The 25,995-nt window shown below is 44.0% G+C and overlaps 1 protein-coding gene across 2 annotated transcripts in view; it reads right to left on the bottom strand.

The window, feature by feature from the left end:
• WWP2 (WW domain containing E3 ubiquitin protein ligase 2) overlaps nucleotides 1-25,995 on the bottom strand; it is a 148,251-nt gene that overhangs the window by 83,130 nt on the left and 39,126 nt on the right. Inside the window, exons 1-2 of one of the 2 annotated variants that reach the window (XM_043599553.1) lie at nucleotides 848-956; nucleotides 621-758 (exon numbers count right to left, since the gene is read on the bottom strand). In XM_043599553.1, the coding sequence (XP_043455488.1) occupies nucleotides 621-758; nucleotides 848-941 (232 nt within the window). In that variant the 5' untranslated portion in view covers nucleotides 942-956. Of the gene's footprint in view, nucleotides 1-620; nucleotides 759-847; nucleotides 957-25,995 lie in introns of those variants that run through there. The other variant, XM_043599552.1, reaches the window with a different exon arrangement.

Here is a 25,995-nt window from a genome sequence, read left to right as displayed (position 1 = left end):
ACATTTAACGAGAAAAATTATGGAGAAACCCAGCCCATCTCAGACCTCAGACTTCATGAAATAATTTCCTGCTAGATCCAAAGGTGACTAATTTCAGAGTAGATCAAAAGAAACAAACTGCCCTCATTCAGGACAGAGTGGGAGATACTCCAATTTTCCTGCCTCTGTCTCTATTTTGCTAGTGTGAATCTCTAAGACACACAGCCCCCTTTCTCACCCAATACTGTCTTATAAAAGACACCTTCAAGCTCCTCCAGGAAGTTTAACTGTATTGGGAAGAAAAAGGGGCCCCAAGTAACATTTAATAAAAACATCTTATTTTCGAGAGCCCGTGTGGGATGAAAAGATATTTTCTCTGCTCTCAAAGCAAAGTACAACACACTTACAAAGACCTGGCATTTATTTTGGTCCTTTATCAGAAAGCTGTCCTTAAAAAATCATGTCACAGTTTTGATCATGCGAAGAACTGCTTAAGAGGAATCAGGGGGCCAGGACTGGCTGAGCGGCACCCAAACCCAGGTACCTGGTAGAGAACCAAGCCCCGGGCACCTCCTCCTACTCCCACCCAGGCCTGCCCCGCCCCATCCCGGCACAACCCTGGGGAGCAGGGCGGCACTCACCGTCTGTCACGGCACTGCCATTAGGCACGCTTCCCAGATCAACAGTTGGCCCGTCCAGGAAAATTGTCAGCTCACCGCCCGAGACAACACCGCCTTTGTTCTCCGTCTGCAGGTTCAGGGTCAGCTGCGTGTTCTCCACTGTTGAACACAAAAAGCAACAGGGATGGAGTAAAGCAAATGCACCCCACGTTAAGACTGGGTAAGTTGTAAGCCCTCATTTAACCTACTCTGGTGTCCCCGGCAACATGTTCCTGCATCTTCAAATCTGCCTCGGGGCGTGGAAAGAAGAATGGGAAGGAAGAGGTCTAATCTAATCGTCATCACTGTTGTATTAGATGGGTGGGAAAAGGCTGTACTCCTATTTTTCAAAACATTTTGTATCATTGGGTTAGCTACCTAATTTCTCCATGACTTCTTTGTCTGCTTGTACTCGAAGGACCATGAGAAGAGCAAAGAGAAATTGTGGCATCCGGAGGAAGGAGTCACAAGCCAGCAACCCCCCTGCCCATATAGACAGACAATGGTGGCAAAAAAAAAGAGAAACAGGTCAGGAGACCCTGAGGCAGTGTCACCAGGAGACATCTCTAGATGAAGGATTTGCAGGGGCTTCTTCTCTTATTTGTGTTAGAAAGTATTACTTGTTTTGAATTTTCACTCCTGAGGAGGTCTCACTTTGAAATGAGGAAAAAACGTTAAGCAATGAAAGTTTAATAAAGGTGAGTCAGCTCCACAATCGTCCCGTGGCCCTGGGTTAGTCCGTAAGGATAAACCAGCCAAAAAGGGGGTCTACAACCGAGGTGGGAAGGCACCTCGGAGTCACCCAGCCCCTGGGACACCAGGCAAAGTCAGCCCTGTGGGCAAACAAGAAGAATCGCGGAACCACAGCAGAAAAAAGGAACAAACTGACACGAGGCAGATGCCCCAAAGCCTACGTGGGCTAGAAACTGCGGCATAAGCGCCCCCCGACTCCCCACCAGCAGGCCCGGCCACACAGAACAGCTTCCACCCAGTTACTGCTCGGGAGCCATTCGGTAATTACCAAGAGAGCAGCGTTTATGAGGATTTCCAAAGGGCCTTCCCACATCTTACAAAACCAGACTACAAAAGAGCCACATACTCCAACCTCCTTCCCCACCCACCGCCCACCAAACCGCCACTTTATTTTATCTCTGAGTTGCCACTAGATTATTATAAGCTATCTCCCTGGTCCTCTAGAACAAGGCAGGGTATGCATAAATAAGTATCTCTGTGAGCACTTTCTAGAAACCACCTCTCCCCCCAACTAAAAAAGCCTGTCCCAAATCAAAATACAGACGCAGTCCTTTAAGAACTTAGGAAAAGTCTGGATCAAATCAGGATCTACTATAATAATGTGGGAACCAGTTACCCTTTGGGTTTTCAAGTTCTCCTAAGCATCTCTCCCTTACCTTAATCTCTCTTCCCTGAAATGGATCTCTCCAAATCCTTTGGAGTCTGTTGCTATTTTCGGTCACTTTCACTCAGGAACTTGGTGAGTTCCAAATATTTATATAAAATAACACTTGTAATCTGAAAACTAGTTTCTTCAAAAGTCCAGCAGTCAGGAAAGAACTGAGGCCTATTGACAACCAGCACCCTTTGCCAGCCATGCAAATGAGCCACCTCGGAAGTCAAGCCTCCAGCCCTAGTCTTGCTTTCAGATGACTATGGTCCAGCCAATGTATGGACTACAGCCTCATGAGAGATCCCTGGCCAGATTTCCCAGCTCAGCCACTCACAAATCTTGACCCACTGAAACCAGGAGAAAACAAACGTTTATTATTGTTGTTTAAAAGAAAAGTCAAGGGTGTCTGCCTACTTATTATGCCTAGATCCAGGGCCCAAGTGGAGCACAGAGTTCAGGAGGGGCGTGTGCCAGGGAGACTGGGTTCAAATCTCACTTTTACTACGTGGTGCTTGTAGCGTTGTGCAAATTACTTAACATGAGCACCAGTCTCCCCATCTGGAAAACAGGAGCACCCCATGGGCTCCTAATAAGCTGTCATTTTTATTATCTCCCTGTTGACTTTCCTGTTTCTAGGCTGAAGAGTCCCAGTTCTCTTGGTCTACCTTGTTCACTGCAAAGTTGCGCCTCTCTTGACCTTTTGGAGCCTTTTCTGGGTTGCAGCAACAAACTCCAAAAAGTCTTCTAAGGTGAGCTACTTAGAAGATGAACTGTTTTCTCATCTTGTTTCCAGGACACTTCCTAAAGATGCCCATCCTTTTGGATTCAGCACACCAGCCTTGGAAATGTGCTGGGATGAGTATTCCAGAAGGGTTCCGTGATTCCTTTCTTAGTGCCTCAAAGGCCATTATTTTACAAATGTAGTGTGGGCATGTCTTCCCCTCCTTTCTGGAGGGATGGTAATGCTCAACGGGAAGGCAGAGGCGGCCCAGGCCTCTTGTTGCTGATTTCAAACTCCTGACAGTCACACTGCCATGGTCCTCTGACAGAAGCCACAGGCGTAACTTGACTTTTTCTCTACATGGTCTCATCTCAAGGCTCCAACTTAGCTCTTCTCTTCTGTTTACCCATTCATCATGTCCAGTAGAGTCATTATATACCAGTAGGCTCAGAAGCTACCTTGCGATGCCCTGAAATACATTTTATCTTCAAAAAAAGCCAGTGGGAAGGGACGTCTTTCCCCCTTCAACAAAACTTGGGAGACGATAATGCTCCACTGTTCTATTCGCTAAAAAGAGAGACAGAGTCGGAGATACCTCTGGCCATCACTGTCAGAGCCAAGTGATCAAATGAAGCATCACTAACAGCAAGACCACCCGACACACAAACTTCATGACGTGACACAGGATGAGGTACACAACATCGCTTTTTTTAGGTAACTTTTTTAAGTTTATTATTTATTTTGAGAGAGAGAGATAGAGACCAAGCAGGGGAGGGGCAGAGAGAGAGGGAGACAGAATCCCAAGCAGGCCCCAAGCTGTCAGCGCAGAGCCTGACGAGAGGCTCCAACTCACCAACTGTGAGATAGTGACCTGAGCTGAAGTCAAGAGTCAGACACCTAACCGACTGGGCCACTCATGCACCTCGCAACATCATTTTTCAAGTCTTCTTTCTAAAAGCATTTAGCCTGAATCCAACTAACCCACTAAATCTCCTTCCCAATTTGCAGGAAATATAGGGACAGAGAAACAAATTCACAATACCACGAGGAAGCAATCAGACAAATCCAGAATATGGGACACATATATAATATCCTGGACTCTTCAAAAAGACAATGTCATTACACTGCTTCTTTTCTAAAAAGAGGGGCAAAAGGACACCTAGGTGGCTCAGTCAGTTAAGCACCCAACTCTTGATTTTGGCTCAGGTCATGATCTCATGGTTCATGGGATTGAGACCCGTGTGGGGCTCTGTGCTAACAGCGCAGAGGAGCCTGGGATTCTCTCTCTCTCCCTCTCTCTCTGCCCCACCCCGGTCCATGCACTGTCTCTCAAAATAACTAAAATCTTTAAAAACTTACAAAAAAAAAAAAAAAAAGGCAAGGAGACTCTTCTAGATTTAAAGAAATATAACCACCAAACGCCATGCAATGTTTTACCAAACATCGGCTTGAAAAGTATTCCTGGGGCAACTGGAGAAATTTACATCCAGACTAGATATTAAATGATGTATGAAACGACTGCTAATTTTCCGAGGTTCAACGTGAATGTCATTCTCGGGAGATGCAAATTATGCAAGTATTCTCAGATGGTTTTATAGGAGAATACGCTGAAGTTTTTAGGAATGAGGTGCCATGGCATCTGCAGTTTACCTTCAAATGGTCAGGAAAAAGAATGCACACACCCACAAGCTCACACGTGTCGGCAAAACAAAGGCAGCAGCGTGCTAGCAAGGTCTAGGTGGAGGGCCTCTGGGTGTGCGCTGTATTACTCTTTCCATTCTCCTGTAGGTTTGAAATTTTCATAATAAAAAAGTTGGAAAAGGGCTTTTTTAAATTGGCACGGCTATTAAAAAATTAAGCCTCTGAGAACAGAACTCCCCATTATTCTCTTTGAAAAAAATACCTGAGCCAGGGGAGCCCTACAATGCATAATGGGACTAAAGAAACCATTAGTTAATTGAGTGACAGACCTGAGCATACCGGGGAGGCTGAAAGGAGTAAGTGTGGCTGGAAAACATATACTGGAATCCCAGCTATAAATAGCAGCATTAGCCACTTGGTCTCCGGGGCCCTCGGGTTTCACTACAGCCACACTGACGACTCCACAAAGGGCCTTTCTCCTGCAGCATGTCGTCCTGCTGCCTTGTGAGGCGCTGCTCAAAAACCAGGAAACTGATGGAAGAACGGGTACGGTACAGTGATTTCGCCTAGGAAGCGCACCTCGTCAGGCCCCCTCCACCTGTGGTCACGCAGTTCACGGACGTGGAGCGAGCACCTCCTAGTCTCGTCCCTGAGATTAAACAGAAACAAAACAGACAAAAACACCGTGCCTGGCTGTTTCTATTCTAGTTGGGAGGCACAATAAGCAGGCTTTTTGTTTTTTGTTTTTTAAGAAAATTGCATAATCTGTTAGAAGGTGGCAAGTGCAGGAGAAACACCAGTGAGGAAAGCGGGTGGTGAGCGCTGGAGGCGGGAGGAGGCCCTGCAGTCGTGAGGAAGTGTCCCTGGGAAGGCAACAACTAAGCAGAGACCAAAAGAAGGATGGGGCAGGGGAGGCCACGTAGGTATCCGGGGAAGAATCTTCTAGGTGGAGAGAAAAGGAAGTGCAGAGGCCCCACGTGGGAGCATGCCTGGCATGTGTGAGGAATGGCAAGGAGGCTGGTATGCCTGGAATGGCCGAGGGAAGACAAGAGCAGGACATGAGGGCAGTAGGTAGGTAACCAGAGGCCACAAGGAGACCCTTGGAGCTCTTGCAAGGTCTCTGGAGTTTACTCCGTGTGAGATTGGGAGCCATTAGGGGATCGTGAGCAAGGAAGGGACGTGACTGGTGCTGTAGTGCTATCACTCAGGCCACGGGAGGAGCAAGGGCAGAAGCACATGAGACCTGGTAGGAAGTCAGTACAATATTCTGGGCCGGAGCAGATGATGGGTTGGGCCAAGGCCATGGCAACACCTTCTGGGAACACAGTGGTTAACGAAGACTCTACCCTGGCCTCCTCCCTAGCTCGTGTTAGGAAAGACCCATGACTCCCACCAAGCACATGGGGCCCCCAGACCCTTGGAATGAAAGCTTTGGGCAAGAGGATGGGCAGGCACTGCAAAAAGCGCCAACTGAGAGCATGGCCGGAGGAAGTCTGATTCAGTTACGGCCAAATGGAACATATATAATGAAAATATTCCGCTGGCAGGAGACTTCAGTTCTCTGAGAAAGCCAAGGTCCCAGTTAGCGCGTGCTAATAACTTCAGCAATCAGCAAATGTACTTCTTCGGTTATGGGACTGTGCCCTTCTGTTCCGTTCTAAGTACTAACTGGCTATCCATACCACATAATGCTGTGTTATGAAGGTCAACAGACCGCAGGAGAGCCGGACATTAGAATCTAGGGGACGAGAACTTGCAAACTCTCAAGGACCATGCCAGGAGAACACTGGGCAAGCTAGCATGCCAATGGAGACCAGCAGACATTGGGCACCACCACCTCATCAGAAAGGAAAAAGAAGAACCCAACCAGATCAAGCATTTTGATCTGCCTATGAGTTTACAGGAGACACAGGGGGACAGAGGAACATGTCAAAACACACTTCAGGAACATAAACAGCACAATCCTTAAAATTGTCTTCAACAATCAACTCTGAGGGGTAAAAAGAGGAAGGAGAACATATTGGTTAAAAGGGACTGAAGAGACCTATCAGCATTACTTGTATCCCGATTCAAACAAACCCATGGTAGCAAAGAAACTTTGTAAGACAACTGGGGAAACATAAAGCCGGGCTAGATATCTGATGATATTTCAATAACTATCAGTATGCTTTTTAGGTATGAAATTGGCATTGTGGTTACGGGAGCCCTTATCTTTTAGAACTACAAAGTAAAATACTTACGGATGAAACACACCTGGGGTTTAAGGAAAAACAACCCAGCGGGGACTGGGGTAAGGAGTAAGATGAAACAGGGATGGCTGTCGGTAGGCGGCTGTGGAGCTGACTGACAGGCTCACAGGGGTCCACGGGCTGTTCTTTCCACTTTCACGTATGCCTGACACTTTCCAGAACAGTTTTTATTTTCAAGCCAGCATACCTCAGGCACAAACAGTGAATGAAACCAACTAAAATTCTTATAAGAATTCAATATCACATGTGCAGTTTGAAATACAAAAAGGTAGGGAATGTACAAACAAGCTGCTTCAGGAGTAACTCCAACTTTTATTTTTCCTTTACTTCAAAGCCTCAGATTTGCAAGTGGCTTCAGGTTAATAATTTCCTACTGGGAAGAGCAGTTATGTGCAATAAAGATGAGTAATATTTTTCTAAGAGTGACTTTTTCCCTTTCTTGACTTGGACTTGTTAATATGCTTTTTGCATATGGTACCAATAAGTATAGGTAAATAGGGCATGGAAGTTGCCTTCCTTTTTCCAACAAAAGAAAAAACTATGTAAACCAGAACTGCCAAAATGTGCCACTATTAATGCGATTCAGTTATGAAATCCAGAACTCCTGCCTGGACAGTTTCACTGCAGTGTATGAAGGAGCGTTCTACTTTAGAATCTTCTGTCATCACTGCTCCCTCCTGCTCCCACACCACCAAAACTTATGTGCACGTACACACATTATCTTTTAAAAGGAAGAATCTTGTTTTTTTGTTTTCCTCCTAACACTGAATACAAATGTAAGGATTTACCTGGAAATTTGAGAAAAATAAAACCAGACACAAAAGTAGGATACCTTTAAGGAAGGCTAAGTACTCTCAGGTCAAGCATCTCGGAAGCCCGATGAAGATGTGATTGATTTGGCCTTAACAGAGCTGCTCAGTGGAACAAACAACCTTCTTCCTGTCTCCTCCTGCCCCCCAATCCCATAGGCCCATCAAAAGAAAGTGAAAATAAGCAGGGCATTCATTAACAGGTCAGTGTTCATTCTACACATAGCTGTGAAACACTGGTGCACAGAGGAACGGAACAGGAGGAAATTCCAGAAGGGCAGAGAGTAAATAGTCTCCTTTCCATTCCCCGCCTCCCTGTAACTCAGACACACACAGGATGGAGTGTACCCCAGATTTAAAGAGAACACTCTTTCACATTCCCTTTGCAGTAAAGGAAGCCAGAGGCTTCCAGGATTTACTGTTATGATGTCTCTTTGGCTTCCAAACTTAGCCAGAGCCTAACAAGAGAAAGTCTTTTCTAGCAAGCTAGCATCAGATCATAAACACTGGAATTCTTATTGGGGTGACAATGTTGACTCTGCTTCACCCCACCTCTCCTCGGCCCCCATCACTGATGATTTGGCAGGCTCTTCCCAGAACACAGGGTGCAAGGAAGAGTCTACTTTGGCCTTGAGACTCTTCTGTATGCTGCTGCTGGGAGTCCCTCAACGATCTCGAAGTAAAAGTTTTGGTCTACTGGGGGTTCCATTAACTCCTTTAGAAATGAAATTAGCTTCATTTTACGAAGCCAATTTGTTAATTTTTATTTTCTCTCTTTCTTTCTTGTTCATTCACTCAAGAAGCATTTTCTGGGCATCCACTATCTGCCTGACACTGTGCTAGAAGCTGGGTTATAATGAAGAATGAAAATAGACTAAGTCTCTGCATTTAGGAACCTCACAAGTCAGTTGAGAGAAACAAATAAATAATCTAGCAGAGAAATATAAAGTTGCAACTGTATTAGCAGATTCCATGCAAGACATCAGTGTCCCATGAGCACTGGATAGCTGGCCTCATCAGTGCATCAGGAAGTTTCCTGAGGAACTGACAACTCAACTGTGCTCTGAAGTTTCAAGCATACAATTAGCGTGTTGAAGGGTGGGGTGGAGTGAAGAGGAAGACCATTTCAGGCAGAGGAAACACCAGGTGCAAAGGCCTTGTGGCACAATGAGCTGGATGAATTTAGGAAACTAAACAGAGATGGAATTGTGACCCAAATGGGGTAGAAGATCCAGATGGTGGCCATACACTGCAGTGCCTTGTGGGTCCGCCATGTTGAAAAGTTCTTCTCTACCTTAAGAGCAGCAGCAAGTTACTTAAGGGTTTTTCATCAAGGTGTGACAAGATCAGCTTTGTGATTTCAAAAATCATTCTGTCTGCACACAAACTGGAAGAAGGACAGAAGTAAGGAGGCCAAAGGAAAACAGCAGAGGTGGAGACAAAAGAGGTAGGCAGACTTGCAGACTTGCAAAGGTAAAAACCAAGAGAACCTGAAAACAGATTAGCAAAGTAAGTGGGCAAGGAGGATAGAGGTATCAAAGATGACTCATAAGCTTCTAGGTCACCTAACTGGACAAATGGTGGGTCTACATATTGAAATATGGAACAATGGAAGGGGATCAAGTCTGGGGAAGTGGCGATGAGGTCAGATTTGGACATGTTTCTGGCATATCCACAAGGAGACAGCAGGAAAGTGGGCAGGTACATAAATAGGGAGCTCAGAGGAGAGATCTGAGTTGGAGATTCAAACCTATGGGTCATCTGCACGTGGTGGTTATGCATAAAGAAGAGGTATGGGTGGGAATGTGATCACAGAAGACGGAATGATAGGGAACAGTTAACAGTCAAACAGATGAAGATGACCTTGCAAAGACAGAGAACACTCAAGAGAGGCAGCAGGAAAATAAGGAAGGATTCCTGAGAAGGCAGGAAAAATGGGCTCCGAAGCATGGATGGAGAATCCGTCCTTAGACAGTAGGAAGAGTGACAGCTCCCCCACCAGAGGAAAGAGAGAGGAGGCATTAGGCACACGCATCCTCATTTCGGTACACGACAGATCCATCGATCATGATCATCTTTATTTCTTTTGATTCATGCCAAAAGCCAAAGCCCATGCAGGAACAGACATTTTCCTTTACTTACCAAAAAAAAAAAAAAAAAAAAGCGCACGGCATGTACTTTTCAGAACGAGCTATTCATCACAGCCATCCACTGAGTAAGGTACATTAGAGCCAGAGTCTTTCTTGAACCAACTGAGGGTCCTTTTAACACAGAATACATCTGTCTTGGTAAACCTCACCATGTGTCAAGCTGTAGCATATGCTTTAATTTTTTAAGTGATTCAGGGGCAATAAATACAGATATGGGGAAGTAAAGTCTTTAGAATAAACTGTCAATCCATGAGTTACTGCTGCTTTGTCATCAGAGCTCCTCATCCCCAACGGGAAGGAGAGTCCTCACACCCACGAACGGCAATTCCTAGATTCCTAGATCGGAGCCACCCTAACAGCTCATCCATTCTCCGTGCCCTCAAGGAACCTCAGCAGCCACACCACCTCTCCCTGTGGCACGGGATCAAAACCATGTTTATAAACATGGCAGGGGCAGGCTTCCAGTGAACAAACCTCCTTTTCAATGGTCTTTAAATACAAAATGTAGGAGCCTGGCCAGAAGAGAACTTTTACGGTTAAGATTCTGCTTTTAAAAATGCAGCAGTTATAAACTTCCAGTTACAAGATAAGTAAGGACTGGGGATGTAATGTACAACATGGTGACTATACTTGATACTGATCTATTTGAAAGTTACTAGGACAGTAAATCTTAAAAGTTCTCATCAAAAGGAGAAAAACATGTTTTCTTTTTTCTTTCTGTATCTGAGATGATGTATGTTAACTAAACTTGAGGTAATCACTTCACAATTAAAAAATCTCCTTTTTAAAAAACTGCTTTTTAAAAATTACAATTTCTGGGTGCCTGGGTGGTTCAGTCAGTTAAGTGTCTGACTCTTGGTTTCAGCTCAGGTTATGATCTGACAGTTCGTGGGTTCAACTCCCACATCAGGCTCTGTGCTGACAGCAGAAAGCTTGCTTGGGATTCTCTCTGTCTCTATGTCTCTCTCTCTCTCTCTGCCCCTCCACCCTATGTCTCTCTCACTCTCAAAATAAATAAAACTTTAAAATATAATGAAATAAATAAAAATTATAATTTCAGATGAGTGAAATATGCCACAATGAAGATATGGATTAATGATGATCGAGAGTGTACAAGAACCTGGAAAATTATTCATACTACATATGTTAAGTCAAAGAAAGAACATGATGGGGGGTTCAGTCGCTTAAGTGTCCAACTCCTGGTTTCAGCTCAGGTCATAATCTTACGATTCATTGAGTTCCAACCCCTCATCAGGCTCCGTGCTGACAGTGCAGAGGCTGCTTGGGATTCTCTTTCTCCCTCTCTCTCTGCCTCTCTCTCTCTCTGGCTTGCTCTCACTCTCTCTCAAAATTAAGTCAATCCAAAGCGGACTCCGTCCTGACAGCAGAGAGCCCAATGCGGGGCTGGAACTCATGAACCGTGAGATCATGACCTGAACCGAAGTCAGCGCTTAACCAACTGAGCCACCTAGGCGCTCCCAAAATAAATAAACTTAAGAAAAAAAAAAAAAAAAAAAGAACATGATGTTATAGAATGCACCCTATTATTAAAATCCCATAAAAATAAATATGTAAAGGGACAAAGAAATAAATTAAGCAGAGAAAAACTGTAAGTTGTGCTTCAAGAGTAAGATTATGAAACACAGGTTTTATTTTTTAATTTCCATTATCTGCATAGTGGATATATTTTTTTCTTAATTTCCACATCACTTAGACATGTATACAGGAAGTATTTACAAATGAAATGACATGTTATCTATTATTTGCTTTCAAATATTCCCCCAAAAAGTGGGGTCTGGAGGCAAAAGGCAATCTGACATGCTGATCCTTCTTAAAAGTGGGTAACAAGTACAAGATACTTAATTATACTATTCTGCCTATTTCATTTATGTTTGAAACCTCCCATAATAAAAAGTTTTTAAAAGTCCCATGTATACTATGTAATATTGCCTTCACAATAAATAATATTAACTTAAAAAATAAAAAATAACAACAGCATGCTTACTATGAAAACCTGAAAACAATACAGACAGGCAAAATATGACACCTGCCCCATAAGTACGCACATTCCAAATCGCTTCCCCAGGATATAACTCATGATTGTCAACCTTGTGTGAAGTCACTGTACGTGCAAACACCGGCACAAATACATATAACAACCACATGTGCAAAACTGACTTCATCCTAGAAAAGTTGTACCCTTTGATTTCTCTTAATGTGTTCTGTGAATCTTTAAAAACGTATACAGAAGCAGTCTATCCACACAGTGGGGTTTCAGGAATGTGGGAGGGGCATGTTCAAGGTGAATTCAGCCTTGACTGGAATGCCCCCCTCCACGAAAGTGAATGTATGTAATGTATGCATAAACACTAATTAATTAAGGGAAGCAGGGAGGAAGGGAGGAAGGGAGAAAGGGAAGGAGGGTAGGCACAGACATCATCTGAGAAATGTGTGCCGTGCTGGCCTGACAGCAGTGTGAAAGTGCCCACCCTGTACCTAACAGTGGCACTGACTGCCACCCATCTAACCGTGCCATCTGTGCTCTGGTGCAGGATCATTTGCCCCTCCAACATACCACTCTGCGACAAGAATAAGCGTCCCACTCTAAGAAAAGTACTCGTAGCGCCCTGGAACACTTAAGGAAAAGGGAAAATAATACACTCAAACGAGATGAATGAGGTTCAACCCTAACACTGCTGCAGCAGCCACACCATCTCCCCTGGGAGAACCTAGGAGACCGGAACGGACAATCAGGCGGGAGCCGCTCTCAAATAACTGCAAAGTAGAGGCTTGAACACTAGAAGAAATGTTTCAGGGGTTTTTTGTTTGTTTGTTTGTTTGTTTGTTTGTTTGTTTTTGCAAGGGGAAGGAAACAGCTCATATCGAGGCAACAGTCTCATTTTCCTATCATCGATTCTGGGCTCTCTGCAAGGCCACCATTTCATGCCTATAACAGCTGTCAGTTTAGGAGCGGAATGCTACGTGGCTGATGAGAAACAGCGTGGGTCCTCTAGGACGTGGCACTATGCCTCTGTGGAGCAGGCTTAAGAGGAATGAGAGACATTTCTAGAACTGTACAAATAGTACAGTCCTATACCAACAACCTGATTTAGGAGAAAAGTTTCTCAAGTCTTCCTTGAGTAACAACCTCTAGACCTGCATTGTCCAAGGGGAGAGCCCTGAGCCACATGTGGCCACAGAGCACTATAAATGTGGCCAGTCCAGACTGAGATGTGCTGGGAGTGTAAAACAACACACCAGATTTCAAACACACCACACACACACACACACACACACACACACACACACACAATGCAAAATAGTCTTTCTTTATATTGATTTCTTTCTCAATAATAATAGCTTTCTTTATATTGATTATATAGTAAATAATAATAGCTTTCTTTATATTGATTATATAGTAAAATGATAATATTAAGGATATATTAGGGTAAATATTTTTTTAATGCTTATTTATTTTTGAGAGAGACAGAGACAGAGACAGAGACAGAGTGCAAGCAGGGGAGGGGCAGAGAGAGAGAGACACACACACACAGAATCCAAAGGAGGCTCCAGGCTCAGAGCTGTCAGCACAGAGCCCCCCACGTGAGGCTCGAATCCACAAATTGCAAGGTCATGACCTGAGTCAAAGTTGGATGCTTAACCGATTGAGCCACCCAGTTGACAAGTGGACTAAATAAGATACATTATTAAAATTAATTTCACATTTGTTCTCATTTTTACTTTTTATTTTTTTTTTAATTTTTTTTAACGTTTATTTATTTTTGAGACAGAGAGAGACAGAGCATGAGCCGGGGAAGGGCAGAGAGAGAGGGAGACACAGTACCGGAAGCAGGCTCCAGGCTCTGAGCCATCAGCCCAGAGCCTGATGCAGGGCTCGAACTCACAGACCGTGAGATCGTGACCTGAGCTGAAGTCGGACGCTTAACCGACTGAGCCACCCAGGCACCCCTCATTTTTACTTTTTAATTTTTTTTTTAATTTATTTATTTTGAGAGAAAGAGTGCAAGCACGTGAGGGGCAGAGAGAGAGAGGGAGAGAGAATCGCAAGCAGGAATCCCATTCAGCGTAGAGCCCGCCTCGGGGCTCGATCTCACAACCTTGAGATCACATCTTGAGCCAGTATCAAGAATCGCACACTTAATAGATTGATTTACCCAGGCACCCCTGTTTTCACTTTTTTTAATGTGGCTACTAGACAATGTTAAATTCCATACACGGCTCACATTGTATTTCCAGAGCTGCTCCTGTGTCTCCTCCCTGCCATTTTTTGGTCATAACCTTGAGCAGCTCTCAGTGACCAGACCTGCTGGCCCCAAGGGCCATCTCTGTGTGACCCGACTGCACCAAGTTCATTGTTGTCTCAAAGCTTCCCATTTGCTGTTCCCTCAGCCTGGAATGCTCAGAGGCATCTCTTCTCAGCCTCTGGAGTCCTAGTGCTGCCTCCTCAGGGAAGTCTTCCTTGACACCCCCTCTCCCAGGACAGGTTAAGTGCTCAGTGGAACAGTCCCAGAGCATCTTGTATTTCCCTCCATCGTGTCCACCACAACGGGGCTAGTGTGCACCCGTACTTGTTTAACATCTGTCTGTTTTCCTCCCCAGACCCTAAATTCCAGGACCGTGCCTTGTTCACTGCCACATCTCTAGCATCCAGCCCAGAGCTCAAGGTAAAAATTTACTATGTGAGGGGCACCCAGGTGGCCCAGTCGGTTTTGCGTCCAACTCTTGGTTTCAGTTCGGGTAATGATCTTGCGGCTCATGGGCTTGAGCCCCGTATTACGCTCTGCCCTGACAGCACAGAACCTGCTTGGGATTCTCTCTCTCTCTCCCTCTCTCTGCACCTCTTTTGCTCACTCGCTCTCTCAAAATAAATATTTTTTTAAAATTTACTATGTGAAAAAAAAATAAAAATAAAAATAAAATTTACTATATGAGGGGCATCTGGGTGGCTCAGTTGTAAGCAATGGACTCTTAATTTCAGCTCAGGGCATTATCTCATCATTTATGAGTTTGAGCCCCACATTGGGCTCTGTGCTGACAGCACAGAGCCTGCTTGGGATTCTCTGTCTCCTCTCTCTCTCTCCTCAAAAATAAATAAACTTTAAATAATATTGACTATGTGAATGCTTGTAAGTAAACTTCATACCCACCCCCTGCTCCCAGCAGGTCTCACAAACGTAAGAAAATGCCTATAGAGATTTCCTCTCCTCCAAACCCCTGTTCCAACACTGAGAAATCGTTATATCTAAAAGGAAAAAACGAAAATGGGGGGAAAAAATGTCCTGACCACCTACTACAGACTAAAATGCAAAAGGTCACAAATATACCTCCAGGAAAAAAAAGGGGGGTGGGGGGGAACCAGCCTTGGCCATCATTCATGTTTCGAAGGGAAAAAAAAAAAAAAATCACTCTTTGCTCAAATACATGTTCCCAGGAGACTGACCGACTTCCAAAACCGATAGGCTTACAGAACACTCTAGATGCAGCAATAAACCCCAGGCTACGCCGAGGCAGCCACGTACAGGGGAAGGGATTCCTGACAGAAAGCTTTTCTTCTTTCTTCAAGTGAGGTTTCACAAGGCAACCTCAATGCCGGTGACACAGAAAGCAGGTCTGTTTTAACATTCACTGCCGGGGCCTGTGTGTTTACTTTTGAGACTCCTGGCTAAAAGGACCTTTTCTTCCAAACAGCTCTCCGCGGACACCAAAGCCACGAACTAGGCCCGGCTGTAACTTTGAGAAGCTAGGGACGTGGGGGTGAGGGAGGGGGGTGCTTCTGGCTTCTTCGGGAATTCCTTGAGGTTCTGGCTTGGCCGTATCTGCCCGAGGTGCAGATGATGGAAAGCAACATACAGAGAGCTTTTCAGAGACTATTAAAGGCGGTTTTAAATCCCGGTGCCTGGCATCTGGTGCCAATCAGGAAAACAGTAGTCAGTCACTGATGCAACTGCAAGCAGATCGGGGCAAAATCAAACAAAGGCTTGCATTTGGAGGCTGGAGGCGGACTCAGCCTGACGCCTCCCCAGAGCAGGCACCCGGTATGACCCAGGTCCCTCAGAGGGGAGCCATGACGCTGACCACAAAAAACCTAAGTCACAATAAAAGGCGTATATCCTCACTAACCAAACTGGGTACATATAATATTTTGTCTGTCGATCTATCTATCTACAGATAGTGAACAAAAATCTAACAACGCCTGCCCCATGAAGCTTACACTGCAGCTATAGAGGACAAGAAGTGAGATCAAATACACAGTATTATACAGGGATGTGGCTAAAAATAAAATAAAGCAGGGAAAGGAACAGGGAATGTTGGGTAGAGAGGAATCGCAACTAAGACAGTTTGGCGAAGACCACATATTGTACGATGCCATTTTTACAAAAGGTCCAGAAAAGGCACATCTACAGACACGGAAGGTAGATTCATGGTTGCCAGAGGCCAGGGGGTGGGAACAAAAACTAATGGTAAGTGGGCACAAGGAATCTTATTGGGGTGATGGAAAAGTTCATGGTAACGTTGCACAGCTTGGTAAAATTTTTTAAAAGCACTGAATTGTATGCTTCCGAAAAAGAAAGAATGGCCAGGGAAAGCCTCACTGAGGTGAGTAGACTGGAAGCGGGTGAGGGAGTAAAGCCATGAGGCCACACGAGGAAGCGCAGTCCAGGAAGAAGGGAAGGCCAGCGCCAAGGCCCTAGGGCAAGAACAGCAATGGGTTAGAAGAAGAGCGAGGAGGCTTGGGGACCAGGAGGAGGCTTTGCAGAGGGGAGAATGGTTGAAATGAGATAACAGAAGAGTTAACAGGAGGATCAGGGACGGCCTTTTAGGTCACCTGGGGAAGATTTTAGTTTGTACTTGTAGTGCATGGGACAACCACTGCAGGAGGGATATGATGTGGCTTGAGTCTGGGTTGTTCTGGCTGCTGGGTTCAAAAGTGTACTGTAGGGAGACAAACGCAGATGTGGGGAGACAAACACAGGCCTCCTGACAGCTGAAAAGAGGGATCTGGACATGGGTGATGGCAGCATTCAGGGTGAGAAATGGCCAGGTCCTCAAACATATCTCAAGGGTAATGCAGACGGGACACACTGACCGGATGCGGGTTGAAACAGAAAGAGTAACATCAAGGAAGACACAAGGTTCTTAGCCCGAGTGAGACCGAATCACCATTGCCTGAGCTGGAGGAAGCTGTGGGCAAGTGAGTAGCTTGGCTTTTAACATATTAATTTGAAGATGTTAATTAGACATCTGGAAAACACAGTCTTTGGGTGGCAAGGGAGAGGCCCAAGCGGCACAACACAGGTGTCCAGACAGAATTTAAAGCCACGATGCCACGTGAAATCACGAAAGGCAGTGGTGTGAACAAACAAATGGATGCAGGACTAAGCCATCCTGGAGTATCCCAATGTTTCCAGACTGGCGACGAGTAAACCAACAAAGATCAATGAAGAGGAGTGGCCAGAAAGACAGAAGAGCAGTCAGGTGTGGTGTCCTGAAAACCAAGTAGAAGCCATAGGTCCCGAGGAGGGATCGACTCGTTGCATCCAATCTGTCGGGCAAGTGAGATGAGGATGCGAAATGATCATCAGATTTCACACCTGGGAGGTGAATGAAGCAGTGTGAAGCAGGGCAAGGAGGGCAAAAGACTTCCTGGAAGTTTCTCAAGAAGAAAAGGGGAGAGGAGGAAAGAAAAGAGACACAAATTAAAATGATGAAAGGTAATTGTTTTTCACTTAAGAGACCTGGCAGAAGTTAAAAACGTTCACAGGCCCCAGCACCACTCATGAGACAGGAACCAGGTACAGGTGCACACGCTCAGCAAGCATGTGAAATGGCCAAGGCTTTGCAGCAGGCCCAGGCTTCAAGCATCAAAAACCTTGAAACATGCCCGCCCTTAGGCCCAGCAATTGCATGCCTAGGAACTTACTGACTTAAGGGGAAGAAAAAAAAAAAAAAAAAAAAAGGACAGGAGCACAGAGATCTCTTTACAAGAATTGACCCCAAAAAACCTCTTGCTTGTACCAGTAAAAGAACAGAAAAGGCTAACAATAGGAGATTGGTTAAATTATGGTGCGTTCATCCCAAAAAACTGATACTATAGTCATTAAAAATGGTCCAGTTTCATTAAGGTTAAAAAAAAAAAATGGGTGAAAAAAAGCAAGTTACAAAGGAATATGCAGAGTGAGTTCCCATTTCAGGAAAAAAAAGTTATACATACCTCCCCCCCTAAAAAAGGTTAGTGGATATATAACAAACGATTTATGGGGTTAGCTCTAAATAATAAAATTTTAAGTGAATTTAACCTTGGAAGGCAGTAGATGCAGAGAGGCTGTGGGAGCAAAAGGCCTGGGTTAAATCCACTGCGGGGCCTTGGGCAGGTTATGTAACATGTGCCTACTTCCTCAGCTAAGGGGATGGCAATACACTCTACCTCACAGGCATGCAGGAGGACTAAGTTTTACCATATATATCTCACAAATTCAAAACAATGCCTCATATATACTAAAGCAATTCAGAATGGTTTTTGGCTTTCTTTTCAATCAGCATGAAAATAATAATAATCGGAAAAACAACAATAATGTTTTCAGGTTTAGAGGCATGCATTATTTTTATAAGCAGAGAAATGAATAACATTTTCAATCTGGGGAGCAAGACGCAATTTCTCGGAAATTGTGAAACAAGTCCACGAGAAAGCTTGTGGCAGAGTGGAGCAAAAAAGAAGCGAGTTCTGAAGTTTACACTTGACTGCACACACCCCACCCCCATAGAAGACAGAATCATGGATGCTGCCACTTTTGAGCAGTTTCTTCAAGACAGAATGGAAGTGAGTGGCAAAGGTGGGAATCTCAATGGAAGGGTCGTACCTACTGAAAGGGGCGAGAGCAAGGTTACTGTAACTTCTGAGGTGCCTTTTACTAAAAGTATTTGAAATATCTCGCCAAAAAATATTTGAAGAAGAATAATCTATGTGACTGTCAGCACATAGCTGCTAACAGCAAAGAGAATTAGGAACTGCGTTACCTCCAGATTAACCAGGACGAGGAAGAGGAGGAAGATGAGGATTAAAACTCATTTACCTGGAATATTCTGTACGAGTTCTTGAATAAAACTTGGGAACCAAAACAAAACAAGAAATTAATTTAAAAGATAAATATAAAATTGTTTTTAACTGTAGAGCAAAAAAAAAAAAAAATTTTTTTTTTCTTCTCATTTTCTCTCTTCTCCCCGTGATGTAGATTCCAAAGATCAGTAGTTTTATTTATCTTCCCGTTGAAAAACTGGAAAAACAGCACTGTGTTTACTTTAAAATAAATGCATTCACTGTCTGTCAGGCATGCTTCCTTGAGACATGCAGCCCACCCACCAGAATGCTCCATCCCTACGGAACAGGGAGGGAGGTGGTGTACCCCTCATGACTGGCCTATCTGTTCTGAAAATGTAAAGTTCCGAAACAACCCTCTGCTTATAAGATTTTTAAATAAATAGGGAGCTGTTTGCTTCCTTTTTTTTTTTTTAGCTACACATGGGCAAAGAGACCGACAAAGAAAATGGAGAACATAAGCAAAGGGCTTTTCAAAGTCTACTTCCATGGGTGCGACAATTCTCGACAATTCTCAAACTTTGTGCACATTAGAGAAAAGAGGGAACATGTAAATATACGGATGACATGGAGAGCCAGAGCTCTCGTATGGAAAGGAAGGTTAGGAAGGAACCCTATGGGACTGAACGAGAAACAGAGGTTTCATTATGAACTCAATATAAAGTCACAGAAATAGATATCCACACATCTGTGTGTATATGTGATGTGATGTGTCTGTGTGTGTGTGTGTATACATACATGCGCCAGACAGCTGCCTAGATAGCTAGCTAGATAAATATAAAGTGTGTCAGAAAAAATGAAGGCTCAAGAGCCAAGAAAAGTTTTGAAGAAGAAGACCAGTGATAAGAGCTACGTCCAACCTTGTTCTGACATCCCCTCCGAAGAAAACAGTGAGACCGTGTAAATCCAGTTAGGAAAAAATACAACTAGATCCTTATCCCCCATCCTGTTATCAAAATAAACTCTAGACTGATTACAGAGCTAAATGTTTAAAAAACTAAATAAAGAAAACTATCACGGGGCGCCTGGCTGGCTCAGTCGGTGGAGCATGTGGCTCTTGATCTCGAGGTTGTAAGTTCGAGCCCCATGTTGGGTACAGAGATTACTTAAAAATAAAATCTAAAAAGAAAGAGAGAGAGAGAGAGAGGGAGAGAGGGAGTGAGGAAGGAAGGAAGAAAACTATCACAAGTATCGGTACAAGGAAGGTATCTAGCTGTATTTTCTTTCCCCCCAGTGGTTACCTTTATGTTCCTCAGACTTGAGCGTGCATCAGAATTCCCTAGAAAATCTGTTAAAACAGATTGCTGGGCCCCACCCTCAGAGTTTCTGGTTCTGCAGGTCTGGGATAGGGCCTCAGAATTTGCATTTCTAACATGTTTCCAGGCGATACACCCATGTTGCTCATCTGGGGACCACACTTTGAAAACCACTTGGTTAGCTGATGGTCCTAATGCCATTGGTTCATCTATTCTGATTTTCAGCGCCACCTTTATCATACAGTATATTCTATCTACACTGGATCATGTCTGGGAAATAATATATGATGGAGGACACATCAAAAGGATACAGAAGGCACCCACTGGCCAAACCAGGGATAATGTGAGCATCAAAACAATGGCAGAAATAAATTATGACCCACTGAATGAAATAAGAATCCATAAGACTGATAATACATACCTACATGCCTAAAAGAAAAGGAAACGCTCTTCTTTGCGCTAGTATGCCAACTAATAAATATACAAGGAATAAAAAAACTGGGGGAAAAGATTTTTGCAACCATCACAGTAATAACTGATTCAGAAAAAAAAATCATTAATGAAAGCAAAAAGTAATAAGTGAAGGTGCAAAAAGGACAGATATTTACATAGTCTCGAAGTATCGTATCTCCCCATAAATTACTTTCTAGTTATAAAAAGAAAACAGTAATTTTACAGTGGAGAACCTGGCAGACACCACTTCAACCAAATGATCACAGTTAACATCATTAACAGTGAAACAAGCTGAGTCATGAGCCTCCTGGTATGATGCATTGAGAAGGACACGATATCTTTTCTGGAGTGTTCCTGCCAAAAATACATACCCTGAATCTAATCCTGAGGAAAAACCAGACAGAGCCAAGTTGAGAGGATTCTACAAAAAGACTGGTTTGAACTCTTCAACAATGTCAGTGTCATGAGAGACAAAAATAGGCTGGGGAACTAATCCCAGATTTAAGGAGACATGACAAACAAATGCAATGTATAATTTTGCATGGGATCCCAGATCATGGGGAAGTCACTGTAAGTGCATTTTTGCAACAACTAGAAAAGATGAATTAGGTGACAGCAGTGCAAAAATGTTATTTTCTTGATTTAATTGTACAGTGATAATGTAAGAAAGCATCTTCTTAAAAAACAGACACCTAGGGGCGCCTGGGTGGCTCAGTCGGTTGAGCGTCCGACTTCGGCTCAGGTCATGATCTCGTGGTTCGTGAGTTCGAGCCCCGCGTCGGGCTCTGTGCTGACAGCTCAGAGCCTGGAGCCTGCTTCGGATTCTGTGTCTCGCTCTCTCTCTGCCCCTCCCCTGCTCACGCTCTATCTCTCTCTGTCTCAAAAATTAATAAAACATTAAAAATAATTTTAAAAATAAAATATTTAAAAAAAAAACAGACACCTAAGTATTTAGGGACCAACGAGGTTCATAATTTAAAATGAGTCACAAAATTATTATAGACATATGTATAGACAGAGACAACGTTAGAGCAAATGTATCAAAATATTAACAGCTGGCTGCAGAGTACAGGGGAATTCCTTGTCCCATTCTTGTAACTTGTCTCTGAATTTGAAATTATTTTTCACTTTTTTTTTTTTTTGAGTTTTATTTATTTTGAGGGAGACAGAGAGCAAGCAGGGGAGGGGCAGAGAGAGAGAGGGAGACAGAATCCCAAGCAGGCTCCACACTGCCAGCACGGAGCCCAATGCAGGGCTCGAACCCATGAACCACGAGATCATGACCAGAGTTGAAGTCAAGAGTTGGACGCTTAACCGACTGAGCCACCCACGTGCCCCTGAAATTATTTTAAAATAACAAGTTTGTTTTTTTTTTAATTCTACTTCAAAGTACATTTCCCTCCTTGAAAGGAGAACAATCTGGTAGTGACAAGTTCTGCAGTGTTAACAAGGCCAGCTGAGGGACAGGAGAGCTACAAGAGAAAATGGAGTCTTATGTACTACCTGCTACCAACTTGGAAAGAAATCGAGATCATCCAGTGGACAGGGGCAGAAGAAACATATGCCAATAACCACCGAAGCTGGGTGATGGGGATCATGTTTGAAAATTCCTCTAACAAAAAGGTTTTTAAAAATCATTATTCAACCCCAGCATCCGGCTTCCACACAGAGATGACTAGAGCTGTCCTTTCGAGCCAAACCGGTACTTCGCGTCAAGTCCTCCCTGCAGCCACAGCCAGGTCAACGTCCTGGCAGAAAGTCAGCCAAGGCTGACCCTTATGCAACTGCAGGACTTGAGTAAAGCCCTCGACCACAGCATCCTTCTGCCAGAGGGAGGCATAAAACACCAGCTAGGTTTCCTAGTCAACTTCCAAATCCACCCAGAGGACAACAGGCAACGAATGGAGGAAGGAACTGCGTCTGGTGGAGGAAAAAAACACCAGGCAGGACAAGAGCTACCCATCAAGGCCCTTTCCCAGAAAAAGCTGTTTCGGGAAGACTAGGCCACAGTAAGAGGAGTCACCTAACATACTGTGACCTACCACCCTACGCAATCGTGTTCATAGTATCACACCAATCTGGACATGTCCCCAGCCTAGCGGCTCCCCAAGGAATGCAGGCACCAAGACCCCGGTGCTGAAAATGTCTCATGCTAATGACAGCCTCCCCGCTCCACACCCTCAGGGCTTTCATACTTGTTCAGTCTTAGAACCTTAGAACTCCCCCTGGGAACCACCTCAGGGCTGCCTCGCATTTAGGCAAGGGGGTCCTACACCAGGAAATAGGGTCTCTGTCACCATCTTGAGGACTTGAACCTCCCAATCTTTGGGAAGAAAAGTAGCAGAGGAGGGGCGCATGGGTGACTCGGTCCGTTGAGCATCCAGCTCTTGATTCGGATTAGGTCATGATCTTGTGGTTCGTGGGCTCGAGCCCCACGTCGGGCTCCACACTGACAGCGCAGAGCCTGCTTGGGATGCTCTCTCTCTCTGGCCCTCCCCTGCTCACTCTGTCTCGCTCTCTCAAAATAAATGAATAAACTTAAAAAAAAAAAGTATCAGAGAGCCAGAATTACTACCACTACTACTGCTGCTGTTACCATGACTTATAGAGTACTTACATGTGTAAGGTACTACTGTTAGCTTACTGAATCTCAAAATAATGTTTTACAGGTGAGGAAACACACACACAGAGAAGTGACTGTCCGACATCACAAAACTAATGGAATCAGAACTCAAACCCAGGTGGTTGGACTCCAGAGGCTACATATTCTTAACCACTTCTCTATTCAACAGATTTGGAATCACCAGAAAAAGAGTTGCTGTAAACAAAGGGCTTTATGAACACAGCCCTTGTTTTGTGACTCGTCTAAGCCACTGTCATTCCAGATTTGTTTTCCTAAGAAAAAAACAGCTCACCGCCCTCCTACAATCCACATTTTCCATCAGATGTGGATCTGACGTGCCTCACTGCTCATCAACCTAGCCACACACTCGAGGTGCTAAGGTTGATGCTGGCAAAAGCGGCTGCACGGCAGTGACCGTCATGAATGACCTAAGCCCTGGGCAACAGAGAAAACACCCTCCTGAATCACCCTGGGCTCAAAGAGAAAAATCACAACAGCAGTTACAAACAAGGAGCAGAACGCAGCAACAGGTATGGGTTTACCAGTAGAAAACTGTTGGGCAGTGTCTACTAAAGCTGAAATACATCTACTTGGTGAGCTAAGAGATACACACACACACACACACACACACACACACTCAATACATGCATATATGTGCCTTGCAAAATACATGTATAAGAACGTTCATAGCAGCTTTGTTCATGATGGTCCAACATTGGAAAGAGCCCAAATGTCTGCCAGCAGGAGAATAACCAAATAAACTGTGGTACAGTCATATAATAGGAACCTTCACCCCAATAAAAAAAACCCAAACTAGTATTACCTGCAAAAGCATGTGTGACTCTCACAGATACAATGAGCCGGGCACAAGAAAATGTACTGTATGATTGCACTGATAAAAATTCAAGAATAGGCAAAACTAACGAGTAGTGACAGAAGTCAGAATAGTGGTTATCTCAGGCAAAGGGTTATTGATTGACAGGGACACAGGAATCTCCTGGGGCCCTAGAAATGTTCTGTATCTTGATCTGAGTAGCAATTACACAGATGTGAACAGATGTAAACATCCACTGAACTATACCACTTAAGGTATGTGCACTTTTCCTTAAAAGAAAAAAATGTGAATACCCACGGGAAAAAAATCAAAACCAAGTTTAAAGCACGAATGTTTTCATCATTCAACAAGACAAAAATAAATGCCCTATAAGCTTTCAACTCAAAAAGCCATAAATGACCAACTCACTGACTGAACTAAAAAAAAAAAAAATCTATGGCAACTAGTTGAAAAAAGTTAAAGTGAAAAATGAAAAACACAAAAACAAAAAGGGATGCCTGGGTGGCTGTCGGTTGAGTGTCCAACTTCAGCTCAGGTCATGATCTCACGGTTCATGAGCTCGAGCCTCACATTGGCTTGCTGCTGTCAGCACGGAGCCTGCTTCAGATCCTGTGTCTCCCTCTCTCTGCCCCTCCCCTGTTCTCTCTCTCTCTATCTCTCTCTCTCTCTCAAAAATAAAGTAAACATTTTTTAAAAATGGAAATTAGGGGTGCCTGGGTGGCTTCGTTGGTTGACCATTCAACTCCTGATTTCGGCTAAGGTCATGATGTCACGGTTTGTGGGATTGAGCCCTGTGTCGAGCTCTGCGCTGGCAATGCGGAACTTGCTAGATTCTCTCCCTCTCCCTCTCTCTCTCTGCACCTCCCCTTGCCTGTTCTCTCTCAAAATAAATAGGTAAACTTTTCAAAATATTAGAAAACATGGTATAACTGAAAATCCAAGTAGTCCTATGAAAAATAAATTAAAAAACAGAAGTTAAAACAAAAATTTTTATGCTAGTCAAGAAAAAATTGGGAACAAATTTGAAAAAACTTTTAAGGGAGAAAAATTAGAAACATTTTTCTTTTAATTTTTTTTTTCACATTTATTTTTGAGAGACAATGCAAACAGGGGAGGGGCAGAGAGAGGGAGACACAGAATCTGAAGCAGGCTCTAGGCTCCGAGCTGTCAGCACAGAGCCCAATGCAGGCTCGAACCCACGAACCGTGAGCCCATGACCTGAGCCGAAGTTGGACGCTTAACCAACTGAGCCACCCAGGCGCCCCTAGAAACATTTTTTTTTTTTTACATTTATTCCGTTTTGAGAGACAGAGAGAGACAGTGTACAAGCGGGGGAGGGGCAGAAAGAGAGGGAGACCCAGAATCCGAAGCAGGCTCCAGGCTCCAAGCTGTCAGCACAGAGCCTGATGCAGGGCTTGAACCCACGAACCGTGAGATCATGACCTGAGCCAAAGTCAGACACTCAACCGACTGAGCCACCCAGGCACCCCACCTAGAAACATTTTTAAAATGAGAATGCTACTGGGGCACCTGGGTGGCTCAGTCAGTTGAGCATCTGACTTCAGCTCAGGTCATGATATTGCAGTCCATGAGTTTGAGCCCCACATCGGGCTCTGTGCTGACAGCTCAGAGCCTGGAGCCTGCTTCAGATTCTGTGTCTCCCTCTCTCTCTGCCCCTCTCCCGCTCGTGCTGTCTCTCTCTCTCTCTCAAAAATAAACATTAAAAAAAAATTTTAATAAATAAATAATAAAATGAGGACGCTACTTAAAATCTTTACACTAATAAATCTGAAAAATCTCATGAAACAATTTTTCTCAGAAAATAATGAATTAACAAAACTGATGCAAGATGAACCAGAAAAGCTGAACAAACCAATCATTATGGGGTAAGAAACTGAAAAAGTCATCAAAGAATTATTTCAGAGAAAGCAGCCAGACCTAGTTGGTTTTACGGGTGAGCTCTTTCCTGCATTCATGGAACAGATAATTCCCAAGTTATAGAGTCTGTTCCCGAAGTTGGAAAGAGCTTTAATTTACTTTATAAAATTAGCTAAGCCTCAATTCCAAAGCTGACAAAAATAGTACAAACTACAGACAAAT

Source organism: Prionailurus bengalensis, chromosome E2, assembly GCF_016509475.1.
Source record: "Prionailurus bengalensis isolate Pbe53 chromosome E2, Fcat_Pben_1.1_paternal_pri, whole genome shotgun sequence".
In the NCBI taxonomy this organism is placed as follows: Eukaryota; Metazoa; Chordata; class Mammalia; order Carnivora; family Felidae; genus Prionailurus; species Prionailurus bengalensis.
This window is presented reverse-complemented; position numbering and strand designations above follow the sequence as displayed.